Genomic DNA, 18,304 nt, shown 5'->3' with positions numbered 1-18,304 from the left:
CAAAAAGGTTCTTTACCTCAGAAAAAAAAGAAGAGAGAGAGATTCTATTTTTGTCCATATTCGAGCGGAATGTTGAACAACCTTCGTGTGGGTCCTGGTTCAGTTCCCCAACGTCCGAGATATTGGACATTACAAATTTCACTAAATGATTCATTATCTTAGCAGCCTCTCTAATTATAAAGTTGTTAATCTTTTTTATAACCTTTGAGTGCTAGTTCTCAAAAGGTTCTTTACCTCAGAAAGAGAGAGAGAGAGAGATATTCTATTTTTGTCCATATTCGAGCGGAATGTTGAGCAACCTTCGTGCAGGACCCGGTTCAGTTCCCCAACGTCCGAGCTATTGCACATAGCAAATTTCTCTAAATGAGGCAGTATCTCGCCCCCACCCCCCGGATCAATGATTTTAGGGCAGTAAATAAGCAATTGCAATCTAATCCCCCCCCCCAAAAAAAAAAAATACTGTTCATGAAAATGTGAGCTTATTTATACTAATTTATGAATATAAAAAAAAAAAAAACTCGACATTTGTACAATTTTTATTTACATAAATAAATTAGTCTCTATGCCTTTTTTGTCTTCTTAGGAAATAATCGGTCGAAGGACATGCGAAATGGTGCGTCTGCAAATGGGGCAGTTTCTCATAGATACAAGACAATTACTGCATGTTACCATATGTCTGCAGGGCAGCAGTACGACACTCAACGCATTGTTAAAGCACACCTTACACAAAATATCAGCAGCCCAAGACGTTGGCGTAGATGTGTTCATCACAGTTTCAACATGGGATGTCGCATCAAAGTCTGTGGCCTCTTCGCCAGTTTCAACATCCATTTCATTAGCGACTATAGTTGTCTCTTCCGCCTCTGTTTCAACAGGAGAAGGCAAAGCCCGCAAACCAAGATTAGTGCTCATGAACCCGCTCATTGATCCAACAACGTCGACATCCATTTCATTAGCTGTGGCGACTGTTTCCATGTCAGAGGGCGCGGATTGCCATTCCAGATTCGCAGGCTCTACCCTACCTTCCACATCCTCATGATGAATTCCCCTTAAACCCATTTCGGCTTTAGTGCTCTCTTGCATATACCACAACATTAATTCTATACATCTGGCCTCTGTAACAAACGGTAATAAATCTTTGGTGCTTTTGAGATATAGCCTTAAGGCAGGTCTCACACAGACATCAGGAAATCCAAAATGTTCAATTAATGCTGGGAAAAAACCCAAACCTTCCATCAGACCAGTTAAAAGATGTTCATCTATGGGTTTTATAGTTCGACGCTGCGAAGATTCTCTAGCATTCTTAATGAACTGTGCATCCTTTTTAATGTTGACAAAGGTGCACTCAGGATACCATTGCGCGTGCAGTGTCCAAGGGTCGTCAGCGGGTTCCCAATTACGAAAACCATTCCCACAGAAAAAGCAGCGCATGTGGTCACTTAGGCCTGTAAATTTAAGAAAAAAAATATTCCCATTCATTATTATTATTATAGCTCACATCCGGCAATGTTGTAATACAAAAACACACACGCGCGCACACGCGCACATACACACACACTAGGGGCCTCGTAGCCTGGTGGATAGCGCGCAGGATTCGTAATTCTGTGGCGCGGGTTCGATTCCCGCACGAGGCAGAAACAAATGGGCAAAGTTTCTTTCACCCTGAATGCCCCTGTTACCTAGCAGTAAATAGGTACCTGGGAGTTAGTCAGCTGTCACGGGCTGCTTCCTGGGGTGTGTGTGTGGCGTGGAAAAAAAAAAAAAAAAAAAAAAAAAAAAAAAAAAAAAAGTAGTTAGTAAACAGTTGATTGACAGTTGAGAGGCGGGCCGAAAGAGCAAAGCTCAACCCCCGTAAAAACACAACTAGTAAACACACACACACACACACACACACACACACACACACACACACACACACACACACACACACACACTTCCCGGGACCAAAGAGCGAGAGCTCCACCCCCGCAAGCACAATTGGGGGAGTAAACACACTTTTTTTCAGATATATACAAGAGTTGTTACATTCTTGTACGGCCTAGCATTTCGGGCAGGTCCCTAGAATACAATCCCCACCTCGAAGAATCGTTTTTTACAACCAAGTACCCATTTTACTGTTGAGTTAAACAGAGGCTACAGTTAAGGATTTGCGCCCAGTAAATCCTCCCCGGCCAGGAGGATACACACGCACACACTAAAAATAACAAAAACTCCAACAATATTTGTTTACCACAGAAGAAAAATCCTGATTCTGCCAATTCGTGAGATGTTTGCTTGACACAACCAGTCCAGCTGAGGTCGAATGTTTCCAAACGCTGTTTGTATGTTGCCAAGCCTGGATATCTAGGTTTAGCGTATGGAATTACCCCCAGAACCTGCAAATCATCTCCAGTCATTTTAGTTTCTTCCTCGCGGGGTGGGGTCTCTAAAAAAACAAAGATGCTCCATCACATATATGCATAAAACACAGGTTCTAAGTCAATTCTTTCAAAAACAAAAAAAAATAAAGAAAAATTATTTGAAAAGACTTACTGCGTTTATACTTATTTTTTTTTTTTGTCCTCCCTCCATATCGCCAATACTAATTATTCACAGATAAACTAGTAAATTATATTTATGCAATATACTCACGATCAGATGTTGCTATATTCTTTGGTTCGAATAGGGGTGAAAAGAAATCCAGCCCATATTCGAATGCCAGTTTGGTGATTTCCAAAGGAACGTTATTGTCCTTTTCGCCTCTTATGAAGGAACAATTTGGCGACACTTTCGCATGCCTACTACGGGGCGTATCGCCCTCAATCCAAGCATGCACAACTTTACAACAAAAGGCGCAGGAACAATGATCCGCAACTCTCAGATAATAAAATCCCTCATTCACCAGGTCTTGGGGGTTTAGCCACTCGACAGGCCAATTTATAAAGGTGTCTAAACGCATTTGGGCACATTTAAGACTGTCCCTGGAGTAAAACGTTTTAGTACGGGAAGGTTCCATTGTGTACTGGTGCGACACTGGCGAATGGAGGCAAAGATCCTAGGCTATATATTGCCCGTCCTTTCCCTCCCCGAAATAAGTGTCAAAGATCGCTACATATGTGCTAGTTTTTTTTTTTTTGGTTTGGCAATTCTAGCCACCGCTACTCTTTTTTTTATGGCATAATTATGAGGAAACAGGGAAAGGAAAAAATGACTCGCAAATGTGCTAATCATGTTGCATAATGCAGTGAATTAAAAAAAAAAAGATGGCAGTTGGTAGTCTAGGAAAGGTGACCAAGTACTTATTTTTTGTGATAATTATCGAGAAATGTCATTAACTACATAAGGTATCCCTAATGTCAATAAGTTATCACAAACCTTCCAATAATGATGTGGCCTCCATGACTTTATATATATTTCATTAAGGGAATATGGTCTGACTACGGTTTTTTCATGGGGGGGGGGGGGGGGGAACATTAAAAAAAAAATTGTAACATGTCGCACTGTGTTTGACCTTTTCTGCTTCAGAAAAAAAAAGGTTGCCAGTGTTTGGGTATTAAGCTGACGTATATTGATATTTTATGGCAAGATATTTTGAGATACATATTGCGCTATTTGAGGTGGTTTTTTTTATGCTAATTAAGTCAGTGAAAAAAAAATGTTCCTATGGGCTTCTTGTTGGTCGAGGCCCTTATAATAATAATATAAATATTTGCTCAGTACGTGGTAACTTTTACACGCACTAGCAGGGATGGAGATATAAGGGCGCAAAGCCCCCACGACGAATATTCGCAGGGTCGACACAGGGCGGTTGACTAGGCTTTATCCAAAACATAAGGGAAAGTAAAAAAAAAAAGAAAAATGGAGACGTGGCTGGAAACGCACACCGGATATTTAACCGATGAAGAATTTTGCAATAATGAAACTTGCATTGTGTATCCTGTAAACTGCATATCTTGCGTCCCGTACGGGATGGCGAAGGACATATCAGTGAAATACAAACACGCAAGCGCCTATGGTGAACGCAGGCCTTTGTATAATCTCAAGAGATGTGTTCCCCATGATCGCCCAATTCCCGGTTCAATTCATGTCTCCAATCGTCGAGCTGAAAATCTCCCCTGCATTATTGCTGCTGCAGTGCAATATGGTATAGGGGCGCCTGTAGAGAACAATGAGATCGCCAAGTCGCATATAGAAAAATCCAAAGATCGTGATATGCTCACCGGATTAAAAGAAGATACAACGCAAAATCGCCTCATCTATTTCAAAAAGGCTATAGAAGCCATAACGAGATTCATCAAGTCTTCTCCGGAAATCGCACGAGTTGTATTACCTGTGGGTATTGGTCGCACCTGTGTTCAAAGAGATGAAGTTTGGGAGGAAACATATCTTCCAATTATCGAAGATCTGTATGAAAACTTAAAACATTACGATGTTAATGTTATATTGGTGCGTAATGACCAGAGCTCCAAGGAAAAAAAAAATGTCCCTGGCAACTCTACGATGCGCAGTTGTCCCCCGCGCCGGCGTGAAAAGTGTATATAGACCCCCTTCCGAGTCACTACCTCACAAGCCAGCACTATGGAGCTCCCCTCCCTGATTGGCGACTTTGCCTCTTTGCCCATCTATAACAATCGTGATTGTCTGCTCTATGATTTGGATGCAACAAGCGTGCAGTTGAGCGAAATGGTACACACCTTATGGGAACGATACCCCTATGCTCGATTGCATCGGAAAAACCTGCCGTACAAAAATCGTGCTGTTAGAACTGATAGATATCTCCCCGGCCTCATATTTGTTGGCGAAGCACCCGAATTCTGCAATCGGATGGATGACGACCCCTATGAAAGTTATACTGTTTTACCGCACCTTATTGGATTAATCACCCAGTTTACCAACGGTCCAGCGACGCCATCTTCTTACAGAAAGCCCAGGTACGAAGCATGGAGTTTGGATGAGCATTTTTATGACGGCCTGAAAAATGATACCGAATACCAAAGATGGCGTTGGTTTGACAAAGCTCTGCGAAAAGCCATTGAACATATTCTTCAGAGAAGCCGAAGAGGACAAGTTGGAAGGATTATTTTCCCATATGGGTTGGGCAAGGCTTGCGGGCAGTATATCTCAAGTGGCGAACGCAACATATGGGAGACTAAATATTTCCCTGTGATGTGCAAATTAGCTCAGAAACTGCAAGAACGTGGTATAGACACTTTAATGATATGTCCTGTAAATAATGACACGCCAACTCGCTCTCCAACCCATGGCATCTTTAGACACAAGATTCCACGTATGGCCATTCCACCCGTTTCTACGAATGATAAAGACTCTGTTTCTACTGTCGGACCTGCCGCTGACGTGAGAGAAGACGGGTCAGCTGTCGTGGAAGATACCACGAGCGTTGCTGTGGAAGATGATCCATCTACCGGCGCCATGTCTGTTACTGTAGGAGATGAAGTGCTCACTATTGTGGAAGACGACGACAATGAAGACAAAGAGAAAATGGAAATGGAATATAATGAAGATGAGATTAGAAAAGCTGTAGAATCTATATTGTAATATTTCATACAAATTAAACCACAAAAAAAAGAAATGTTAACCTGTATTTTTATTTACTTTTCCTAATTTCTCTACACACACACACACATTTATTTATTTATTGTTTCCTAATTTCTCTGTACAAAAAGAAAAACTATGAATTACATATTATAAAAGCCTCTGACAACTCTATGTGACAAGGTGTATATAAGACGAAGGTTATGTTAAAAAACCTTTTTAATCGCTTCGAGATGTGTTCCAACTACATGCGAGCCAAATTACGGAGACTCAGATTCTATTATTGAAGTGGATTTCCCCAACGATGATATATTTAAACCCGGGGACTGTATTGTCTATGATCTTCCTGCCCTACACCAGTTTTCTAATGGTTACTCCCAACAGCTGTGGGAAAAATATCCTTATGGGGTGGTTGAAAAGAAAATATGTCCTGAAACGCTTTGTGCTGTAGTTACGGATCGTGACACTCCAGGAAATATAATCCTCTCCCCGCCACCAGAACCTAATGTGCAGCCTTATCTCTTAGCCCTCATATGTCAATATAGTGTAGGTGCATCTATTGAAAATAATGACATTAACCAATTTCATATTAAGCACAGTAAAGATATTGATTTAGTAGCGGGATTGCGGAGAGATACAACTATCAACAGACGATGGTGTTTTAAAAAGGCCGTGAGTCGCATTATGAGCGAAGCCAGGAGTAATAATTCTATCAAACGGATAGTTATGCCATTTGGTATAGGCTGCAATTCTGGGGTGGGTTGGTCTAGAGCGGGTGAAGAAGAAGAAGAATGGCTGGCATCTTACTACCCTACACTGGCTCATTTGGTCCATGTAATGAAAAAATGCAAAAAAGAATTTGTGCTGGTGCGTCCTAAACAAGATGGAGCAGGGAAAGGTCAAGTACCGCCACAAGTAGTGAAAAGACCATCGAGTAAAAGGAGGAACCTTAGATCTTATTACACTAACGACGAATAATAAAAAAGTGCTTGTTTTTTTTTGTATATGTACTCATAATAAAATAAAAAATTGTATAAATGTCAAGTTTTTTTTTTATCTGTTAAAGTAGTTTTTAAAAATAAGAGAGAGACCTCATCACTTATTCACCCCCATGACAAGTACTCTAGCAAATACTACCTGACTTTTTTTTTTTAACATTTCATCTTCAAGGGGAGTGTGCAATAATAATAATAATAAATGATTTTTTTTTATTTAGGTAAAAAACACATATTATATATATATATATATATATATATATATATATGTCGTACCTAGTAGCCAGAACGCACTTCTCAGCCTACTATGCAATGCCCGATTTGCCTAATAAGCCAAGTTTTCCTGATTTGATATATTTTCTCTAATTTTTATATTATGAAATGATAAAGCTACCCATTTCATTGTGTATGAGGTCAATTTTTTTTTATTTGAGTTAAAATTAACGTAGATATATGACCGAACCTAACCAACCCTACCTAACCTAACCTATCTTTATAGGTTAGGTTTCGTTAAATAGCCGAAAATGTTAGGTTAGGTTAGGTAGTGGAAAAACAATTAATTCATGAAAACTTGGCTTATTAGGCAAATCGGGCCTTGAATAGTAGGCTGAGAAGTGCGTTCTGGCTATTAGGTACGACATTATATATATATATATATATATATATATATATATATATATATATATATATATATATATATATATATATACACAAACAAAATGTTCTGATTGAACAGAGTCTGGGTTGGGGGACAAAGTCTCGGGATTTGGGGATAACCCCCCCCCCATCAGGCCACCTGCACATTGTTCCTGTAGTATGTCCCCTTTGCATCATTAGTTCCTAAGAGTTATCTTGTGGGTGGAGCTTTATCTAGATCTGCCTTAATGACGGGATGCAAATTTTCCCTCCAATAAACCTCATCCTCTGGGGCAATTTCCTCAGCTTCGGAGGTGGAACAATAATCCCCATAATCCCCAAAGAAAATTTCTCTAAATGTATTCTGCGCTCGAACTTTGTCATGATAAATAAACCAGTTTTCACGCTGTTTAAAATCAATCCCCGCAAACTGTTTTTCTATTTTACCTTGGGCTTGCACCCACTCAATAAAGTTTGGTATTCCATTATACGCCACATTAATCAAGCCTATTCCTATTTCGACAGGTAGTCTTATTTCTGTTTCGTCACAAAAACCGCCATAAAGTCGCCGGCTGGATGGATTGCAATTGCTTATTTACTGCCCTAAAATCATTGATCCGGGGGGTGGGGGCGAGATACTGCCTCATTTAGAGAAATTTGCTATGTGCAATAGCTCGGACGTTGGGGAACTGAACCGGGACCTGCACGAAGGTTGCTCAACATTCCGCTCGAATATGGACAAAAATAGAATATCTCTCTCTCTCTCTCTTTCTGAGGTAAAGAACCTTTTGAGAACTAGCACTCAAAGGTTATAAAAAAGATTAACAACTTTATAATTAGAGAGGCTGCTAAGATAATGAATCATTTAGTGAAATTTGTAATGTCCAATATCTCGGACGTTGGGGAACTGAACCAGGACCCGCACGAAGGTTGTTCAACATTCCGCTCGAATATGGACAAAAATAGAATCTCTCTCTCCTTTTTTTCTGAGGTAAAGAACCTTTTTGAGACCTAGCACTCAAAGGTTAAAAAAAAAAAGATTAACACCTTTATAATTAGAGAGACAGCTAAGATACTGCATCATTTAGTGAAATTTGTAATGTCCATTAGCTCGGACGTTGGGGAACTGAACCAGGGCCCGCACGAAGGTTGCTCTGCTCCGGTGCAAATGAGGAAACATTTGGGAGAAAGAGAGGAAGCAAGATTTACTCCCTTGGAAAACCTTTATAAAAAATTAGTGGCCAGAGCTTTGAAAATATTGGCAACTTTCATTTTTTATACAGAATGAAACTCTTAATTAATAAATAATATATATCCTGAAGAATAAATCTTCCTCTATGAGAAATATATTTTTAGTTAGTTTTAAAAGTTTGTAATTACGGTAATGATAAAGCCTTCCAACCATGGCTCATTAAAAGTTTTTTTTTGTTTATGAAATCGTGTAAGTATTTATGCAATATTTATTATCAAACAATCATAATACACAGTGGCATATCATTTTTATAAAGAGGCTTTATAAGGTAAATATAATAGCAATGCGAAACTCTTTCTATCTGACGTATTTTTAAATAAATACATTTGGGCGAAAAACATGTCTATTGGCCGCGTGAGCGACTTAGGGTGGGCTCTTGCAGATTCTATGTATTTTAATCTCTAAACATTTGAGTGCCAAGAACAACTCTCGTGCAGGCCCGCATTCAGTTCTCGACGTTCAAGCTTTTGCTATAGTAAATGTCTCTAAAAATGAGGCCGTATCTCGCCCTGACCAACTGTTTTTGGCTCAATTGTAATCCATCCAGCCGCAGTCAGCTGGGCAGGACCCAGTGCAGGTTTGGAAGGCTTTGGAAATTAAAGCACCGTAAGATTGTGAGTGTTCAAGTTTAGGGGGGACTAAGTATTTTGCGCGAATGTGAAAGCCCTGGGTTTATTTGTGTAAGTTATAAATTTAGTTTTTGTTTGTATATAAGAGTTTAGCAATGTGTTTAAGTAAGATTGTGCAACCGTTTTAAGTTTAGGGGGGACTAAGTATTTTGCGCGAATGTGAAAGCCCTGGGTTTATTTGTGTAAGTTAAAAATTGAGTTTTTGTTTGTGTATAAGAGTTTAGCAATGTGTTTAAGTAAGATTGTGCAACTGTTTTAAGTTTAGGGGGGACTAAGTACAGATAGCGCCAGTCGTTGCGCTATATGAAGTTATTGGGCCCCCACCACAATAGCTGAAAACTATTATGTTAAAAAATGAAATTTAATACAGAATACCCCAATACGTATTAAATTGCTTAAACCACTCAACTACTTTCCTTTATAGTATATTTATGAGTGTCAAATTAATGTTAGAAGTGTCAAACCCCAACACAATATGGCTGAGGCCCCACTATTTAAACTTCTTTTCGTATGCTATGAAATATCACAGGTATTGTTAATGCTTGTAACGTTTATTACAAAAGATAGACATACATTTGATGCTATTTTTCATATTAAAATCTAATTTGAGGCCCGAAAAATATATCTATAAACAGGTTAGAACCATACAAATTCAAGTATGCCTTTTTCACCAGTAATCAACTGTATGCCACAGAAAATGGAATCTTTACTTTAGCTACAGAAAACGGAGCAAAGCCAAGGGGGGATGACTGAAATAAACAGTTTCCAACCTGACTCTTCTCGCACATAAACATGTCTTTCTTGACCTCATTTCAAATTATATAGAGTACTGAAAGCTCATTTTCCATAGCAAATATACTAAGGAACTCATTTTAAGACTAGAACGCAAACCAGGACCTCTCATTCAGATTCAAAACACGAGAATTATTGACTGAACATTTCCCCACTATCAAGCACACAGGACTCTTTAAAGCTATCTTAACTTCTTTAAAACCCCTATATGACCCATCTCACATGCAGATCCTGTTCTATGACTCGCCCTTCATGTCAATGTACCCCACAGTATCATGCAAATTCAAGATAAGGCTTACTACACCTATATATCCAAAATGGTCTTTGTAAGGAATCTTGACCCCCCCTTTGTATGCCTGACCCCCACTGGGGTTATCCACCTCTGACCATTACAGAAAATGGAGCTGTGCCCAAGGACTCCCTATACTATTCAGTCATAGCCTCATTAAAGTACTCCAAAAACTTCTATATTCGCTTTCAACTGTGTTTCTTGGTTTGAATCTATTGAACATTCACCCTCTGATCCATTCAAAAGTAAGGGCCCCCAAATTGATACCGTAGTACTCTCGTAACACCCCCGGGACAAATCGTGCATTTTTGCTCATGCCATTAAAATACTCCAAAAACGTTTATATGCCTTTCACCAGTGTATTTTTTGGTTTCCAACTATTGAACATTCATCCTCGGTACCTCTCATAAGTAGAGACCCCCCTTCTTGAGGCAATAGACTCATCTTAAAGCAAGGCGACAAAAAGTAAAAAAAAACAGGTTAGGATAGGGCACCAGTTCCTCAGGTACACCATGGGTGGTGGTCCCCCCGGGACCCCAGGGGGGACCACCACCCAACCACCGCCAGTCAGCCAGGAGCGCGCTGACTGCCCTAACCTAACCACCTAAAACAAGAGGGATGGACGATCTGGCCCGCCAGGGTCAAGTCGGCATGGAAGTGCCCAACCGTTTCTGAAATTTTTTTACCTCAATCTGTCTCCTTATTCACTACTGGGAATGACTTCTGTTGCTCGAAGTTGCACCTACTGCAGAGCAGCTATATCTCTCTGAAAATGAGGTCTCCATGCTTGCATACAGTAATCCAAATGGGGCCGCACCAGATTTACAGTTGAACCATTACATTGTTATCCTTAGTCAAAATTTCGCTTGATAATCCTGAAAATTTCGTTAGCTTTTCTGACTACTGCACACCTGTTGTGCAACTTGTAATGAGTGGTGGATTTTGACTACAAGGTAATTCTCTTCATCAATATGCTGTAAGTAGTAGGGTGTACGACTCACAGGTACCTTTTTTTTTTTGGGGAGAGGACCCCTGTGAGTTGTACGACTCACAGGTACCTTTTTTGTTTTCGGGGAAATTCGTGTCTGGGAGTGAGGGTTTTCAGGTAAATTTTGTCAGTCACAGATTTTAGAAGTAAGGGTTTCTTATGATGAAAATAATTTCCGAGACTTAGAAGTTTGTTAAGGTTCTTATGGGAGAAAATCAAATATCGTTTGAAGCGCTTTAGGGTTTCCAGGAGAACTCTACGGACATATTTTACATGTTTTCAACTTACAAAATCGTCTATGTAAGCCTTAGTTATTCATGTAAATTTAGAAAGTTATCTGTATAAGTCAGGGTTTTCAGGGGCTCGTACCTCACACCCCCCTCCCTCCCCCCTTACCTCGCAATCTCTCGCGTCGCCTTTATTTACCTTACGCCCGGCCAGCCAGTCGCCTCTTATCATATCTTATCTTCTCCATAATATCTGGACCATCCCTCCTCTCTCTCTCTCTCTCCTCCTTCTCCATAATATCTGGACCGTCCCTCCTCTCTCTCTCCTCCTATTTCCTTACAGCTATTTTCAGAGTTTCAAATAATCATAGAAGTTTATTTATATGTTTATGACCGAATTTGTAAAAGGACCATTTTCAGAGAATATTGTCTTAGATGTTTTGTTAAGGAAAACAGACCACTTATCCATAACATTTAGTTTTATATCCATTTACAGCTATTTCGCCTGTAAAGACCAAAATTGAACAGAGCCCAGTTTTAAGCTCATATTTCATCAGAGTCCAGTTTATACCGAAAATTCGCCAGAGTCTACTTTGAGAGCAAAATTAGTCAGAGACAGTTTTAAGCTCATATTTCATCAGAGTCCAATTATCAACAGAAATTCACCAGAGTCTACTTTGAGAGCAAAATTAGTCAGAGACAGAGTCTACTTTGAGAGCAAAATTAGTCAGAGACAGTTTTAAGCTCATATTTCATCAGAGTCCAATTATCAACAGAAATTCGCCAGAGTCTACTTTGAGAGCAAATTTCATCAGTGTCCTGTAATCTGTGAAAATTTGACAGAGTCCATTTTATACCCAATTTTCGTCAGAGTCCAGTTTATGCTCAAATTCGCCAGTCTACACTTTAATAGCAAAATTCATCAGAGTCCAGTTTTCTAGCAAATTTCATCAGTGTCCTGTAATCTGTGAAAATTTGACAGAGTCCAGTTCTTGATCGAAATTCATCAGAGTCCAGTTTTCTAGCAAAATTCGCCAGAGTCTACTTTGTGCCAAAATATTCAGAGTCCAGTTCATTATCGAAATTAATCAGAGTCTAATTAAAGACCCAAATTTGGCAGAGACCACATTTTCGCTACTAGCAGTCCAATCCCCCTGAAATTTTAAACAGTCATATTTCAGACGTAGTAAATAAGATCAAGTCAGTTACAGAGCTCCAGCTCTTGTCCCCCTGTATTTGCATATTTTCTCTATATTCAGCTGCGTTCTCCACATTTTGTCCATGTTTTCTGTGTTCATTCCATGTTCTACAAATGTTCACAGCATGCTCAGTTCAATTCTTTTCACCTGTTTCTCATTTTTTCTGTAATCTTTCTCTTAGTCTCATTATGTTCTCTACAAATTCTAGTCATATTTTCTATGTACATCATATGTTCTCTGTATAACTTTTATACTCAATATTCATGTTCTCAATGTTCTAGCCTGTTCTTCACACGTTCAGTGTTCATTCTTTGTATTCCCTATGTTCCTTATCATGTCTTCATATTCTCTATAAGTTCATATTCCCTGCATGTTCACTCTATTCATCAACTTTTTCTTACATGTTTTCTGTGTTCACCGTATGTTCACTGTGTTCATTCCCTTACTTAACCTCAATTTTTTTTATGTTCTTTGTTTCTTCCATTCGCTAACTAGTTCTTTGTCAAATATTAGCATCAGCAATACAGTTCCCTCAACAATTTTAGTCACCAAGTTTTATTTTCAAAACTATATCAAAGTAATTCTCGTTGTCAACTTAATAGTTCTACCAGCCATGTTCTTAAACAAATCTACACTTTATTCAGTTCCAAATTTACAAAAGACAAACCTTTCTTGTAACTTCTTAACTAAAAATCTTTCGCCAATCAACTGAAACATAGTCACTTTCCTCATTTCTCAACTAACTTATTATCCAATCAACCAAAAATTGCCAAAGGAATCTTTCCAACACTGTTCATAACTAAACTTATTCCCTAGTCATCAGAAAATAACCGTGTTCTTCATGTTTCATTGTCATTTCATAACTAAAAAATCTTTCGCCAATCAACTAAAAAACATAGTCACTTTCGTCATTTCTCAACTAAACTTATTATCCAGTCAACTAAAAATAGTCAGAAATAGCCTCGTCCAACACTGTTCTTAACTAAAACAACCTTTCTCTTAGCTAAAAATTGTCAAAGGAAACTTCTTTCAGCACTTTCTTAACAGCCGCTATGTTTCATCAAGAAAAAATTGTCAAAGGAAACTTTCCAAAACTGTTCATAACTAGCTTTTTATCCATCGTCAATCAACTAAAAATAATAACTTTCATCATTTCTTAACTAAACATATTCCCCATTCATCAGAAAATAACCGTGTTCTTCATGTTTCATTGTCATTTCATAACTAAAATTATCCATCAATAAACAGAAAAAGCCATGTTCATCATGTTTTGTCTTTTTGCTTAACTAAAATTATGTTTTGTCAAGTAAGAAAAAATAACCAAAGATATCTTTCATCGCTGTTCTTAACTGACATTATACTTTGGGGAGCACAAAAATAGTCTCCCTCGTCATGTTTTATCTTTTCCTTAACTAAAGTATTCATCAGTCAACTAAAAAATAGTTACTTCATCATGTTTCCTTGTCATTTCTTAACTGAAATATCACTTCTCTCATTTAAAATAGTCATGTGTAGCCTCTTTCCACCACTGTTCTTAACTAAAGTAGCCTTTCACTTCGCTAAAATAGTCATATTCATCGTTGTTCCTAACTAAAATATATGTCGTTAAGTAAGAAATATAGTCAAAGACACTCTTTGAGACATCAAGGACTTACTCAAAGACATCAAAGTTGCACTCAAAGACATCCTTTGAGACATCAAAGACATCCTTTGAGACATCAAAGACATCCTTTAAGACTTCAATGGGACTCTTCGAGATATCAAAAGACACTCTCAAACACTCAAAAATTTACTTGCATCCTCAAAGTTATTCTCAGAGGCATAAAAGTAATTCTCAGAGCTATCAAACTTGTTCTCAGAGTCATCAAAGTTATTCACAGAGTCATCAAAGTTAATCTAAGACATCATTTTTCATCAAAGATATTCTCTCTAAACCATCAATGTTCTTCTCTAAGACATAAAAGTTATTCTCTATGTCATCAAAAAGTTATTCTCTGAGCTAACAAAATACTACTCATGTTCTCAAAGACGTTCTCCAATTCATCAAAGTTGTTTCAAAGACATCAAAGTTAATCTCAGAGTTATCCAAAGATATTCTCATGTCCACAAAAGTTAATCCAAGAGACGTCAAAGTTAATCTCAGACATCTTCGTTCATAAAAGTTATTCTCAGAGACATCTAAAGTTATTCTTTAAGACAACAAAGTCTTTCTCAGAGTCATCAAAGTTATTCTCAGAGTCACCTTTGTTATTCAAAGAAGCCTTCCGAGACATCCTCGTTCAACAAAAACTGTCCTCAGAGCCATCAAAAAGTTAAATACAGTCGTCAAAGTTATTCTCTAAGTATCTTTTCGTTCATCAGAGAAGCTTTCTAATACATCTTTGTTCATCCAAGTTGTTCTCTAAGACATCAATCTTGTTCTCTAAGACATCAAAGATGTTCTCTAAATCATAAAGTTAATCTCTAAGTTACCTTCGTTCGTCAGAGAAACTTTCCAAAACATCTTTGTTCATCAAACTTGTTTTCAAAGTCATCAAAAGTTAATCTAAGACATCTTTTTTCATCAAAGTTATTTTCAGAGACATCTAAAGTTATTATGTAAGACATAAAAGTTATTCTCAGAGTCATCAAATGTTATTCTCGAAGTCAAAGTTATTCTCAGAGACATCTAAAGTTAATCTTGGTCATCAAAGTTGTTCTCTAAACATCAATGTTGTTCTCCAAGACATCAAAGATGTTCTCAAAATCATAAAAGTTATTCCCAGAGCTATCAAAGTTATTCTCAAAGTCAAAGTTATTCAAAGAGCTAACAAAAGTTATTCTCTAAGTATCCTTTCGTTCATCAGAGAAGCTTTCTAAGACATCTTCGTTCATCAATGTTGATCTCTAAGTCACCTTGGTTCATCAAAGAAACTCTCCTTCTTCCATCAAGTTATACTTTAAGACAACATTGTTGTTCTCTAAGACATCTTCAGGCATAAAATTTCTCTCCAAATGTAACTAGTTCAGCTTTTCATATCAAACTTACACTTCTGTTAAATATATTTTCTTAGACATTTTACCTTTTAAACTGTTCTCTGAACTACACTGTTCAAACCTACGTAACCTATCCTCTCCACCCAATGTTACTTAGTTAACGTAACGTTCCTAAACCTAACTTTACCTATCCTAACATAACTTACCTTACCTTACCTATCTTACCTAACTTTACCTATCTTACCTAACTTAACCTGCATAACCTAACTTTACCTATCTTACCTAACTTAACCTGCATAACCTAACTTTACCTATGTTACCTTACCTTACCTACCTTTCCTAACTTAACCTGCTTAACCTATCTTACCTATCTTACCTAACTTTACCTATCTTACCTAACTTAACTTTCATAACCTAACTTTACCTATGTTACCTTACCTTACCTACCTTTCCTAACTTAACCTGCTTAACCTATCTTACCTATCTTACCTAACTTTACCTATCTTACCTAACTTAACTTTCATAACCTAACTTTACCTATCCTAACATAACTTACCTTACCTTCCCTATCTTACCTAACTTTACCTATCCTATCCTAACCTAACTTGTCTTACCTAACTTAATCTTACATTCCCAAACTGATGTATCCTAACTTATCTAGTCCAACCAGACATGCTCTAACTTACATAAGTATTCCTTCTTGTCTTTGTGTTTCGTCAATCATTGTCTCATATTCATTTACTCATTTCATTAGTTAATTTCTCAAATGGTCACTTATGCATTTCAAGTGCTATTTGTTAGAGATTGGATATTTAAGCATTTCAAAGAATTTTTGTTATATATGGGCATTTACTCATTTCAAGGGATAATTTCTCAAATGGACGTTTTTGCATTTCAAGTGTTATTTGTTTAAGATTGGGTGTTTAACCATTTCAAAGGTTTTTGTTATATATGGGAACTTACTCGTTTCAAGGGCCAATTTCTCAAATGGTCATTTTTGCAGATCAAGGGTTATTTGTTAAAGTTCATCAAGTTGCTCATAAGTTGTATTTATTATGTTTGTTATCATATGTTCTTATTCCCCAACCCCTTAACCTAACCTCTTGTAATCTTAGTGTATTTGGTAGGTTCTATCATATGTTCTTATTCCCCAACCCTTTAACCTAACCTTTCAGATGTAGTTTGTGGTGTTCTTGACGTATTTGTTGAATATATTATCCTTTTCCTAACCTTTCAGATGTAGTTTTGTTTCTCCTTTTTGTATATTTTTACCCAAACCCACCATCCCACTTAACTTTCTTTCCTTCTTTTACTTTGATTTCACATATAAGTTCATTCTTTATCTTAGTAATAATAAAATTACAATAGTAAAGAATCAGATCTACTATGACTTGAAATTGAGAAACAAGAGCTCAAGGGAGTGAGAGCATGAAAGAAGAGCAAGGAGTAAGAGAGAGGGAGCGGAAGAAAATGGGACCAAAGAAGAGAGAATGAGAGAGAGAGTGTGGGCATGGGGGAACTAAGACTTGAATTTGAGAAAAAAGAAAACTAAGTGAATGAGAGTGAGGGTGTGAGAATGGGAGCATTAAGACTTGAATTTGAGAAAAAGAAAAACTAAGTGAATGAGAGTGAGGGTGTGAGAATGGGAGCAATAAGACTTGAATTTGAGAAACAAGAGAGCATTTGAGCAAATGAGGGAGAGAGGGGGAGGAAGAGAGAATAAGGGAGAGAGAGGGGGAGGAAGAGAGCGAATAAGGGAGAGAGATAGAAAAGGAGGGTTAGAAGGAGTAGGAGAATCAAAGTAAAAGAAGGAAAGAAAGTTAAGTGGGATGGTGGGTTTGGGTAAAAATATACAAAAAGGAGAAACAAAACTACATCTGAAAGGTTAGGAAAAGGATAATATATTCAACAAATACGTCAAAAACACCACAAACTACATCTGAAAGGTTAGGTTAAAGGGTTGGGGAATAAGAACATATGATAGAACCTACCAAATACACTAAGATTACAAGAGGTTAGGTTAAGGGGTTGGGGAATAAGAACATATGATAACAAACATAATAAATACAACTTATGAGCAACTTGATGAACTTTAACAAATAACCCTTGATCTGCAAAAATGACCATTTGAGAAATTGGCCCTTGAAACGAGTAAGTTCCCATATATAACAAAAACCTTTGAAATGGTTAAACACCCAATCTTAAACAAATAACACTTGAAATGCAAAAACGTCCATTTGAGAAATTATCCCTTGAAATGAGTAAATGCCCATATATAACAAAAATTCTTTGAAATGCTTAAATATCCAATCTCTAACAAATAGCACTTGAAATGCATAAGTGACCATTTGAGAAATTAACTAATGAAATGAGTAAATGAATATGAGACAATGATTGACGAAACACAAAGACAAGAAGGAATACTTATGTAAGTTAGAGCATGTCTGGTTGGACTAGATAAGTTAGGATACATCAGTTTGGGAATGTAAGATTAAGTTAGGTAAGACAAGTTAGGTTAGGATAGGATAGGTAAAGTTAGGTAAGATAGGGAAGGTAAGGTAAGTTATGTTAGGATAGGTAAAGTTAGGTTATGAAAGTTAAGTTAGGTAAGATAGGTAAAGTTAGGTAAGATAGGTAAGATAGGTTAAGCAGGTTAAGTTAGGAAAGGTAGGTAAGGTAAGGTAACATAGGTAAAGTTAGGTTATGAAAGTTAAGTTAGGTAAGATAGGTAAAGTTAGGTAAGATAGGTTAAGCAGGTTAAGTTAGGAAAGGTAGGTAAGGTAAGGTAA

The 18,304-nt window shown here is 37.5% G+C and overlaps 1 protein-coding gene across 4 annotated transcripts in view; it reads right to left on the bottom strand.

The window, feature by feature from the left end:
- Positions 1–520: 520 nt before the first annotated feature.
- The window catches only part of LOC138349639 (baculoviral IAP repeat-containing protein 8-like), a 54,125-nt gene continuing 36,341 nt past the window's right edge, over positions 521–18,304 (bottom strand). For all 4 annotated transcript variants that reach the window (XR_011228243.1, XR_011228242.1, XM_069323363.1 and 1 more), the window contains exons 3-4: positions 2,231–2,375; positions 521–1,445 (exon numbers count right to left, since the gene is read on the bottom strand). Coding sequence is in view for 2 of the 4 variants with exons in the window: in XM_069323363.1 (XP_069179464.1) it covers positions 580–1,445; positions 2,231–2,375 (1,011 nt within the window). In the remaining 2 variants the exon portion in view is untranslated. The remainder of the gene's footprint in view (positions 1,446–2,230; positions 2,376–18,304) is intronic.

This window comes from Procambarus clarkii, chromosome 12 (genome assembly GCF_040958095.1).
Source record: "Procambarus clarkii isolate CNS0578487 chromosome 12, FALCON_Pclarkii_2.0, whole genome shotgun sequence".
In the NCBI taxonomy this organism is placed as follows: Eukaryota; Metazoa; Arthropoda; class Malacostraca; order Decapoda; family Cambaridae; genus Procambarus; species Procambarus clarkii.
The sequence above is the reverse complement of the archived record's forward strand: the minus strand, read 5'-3'. Positions and strand labels throughout refer to the sequence as shown.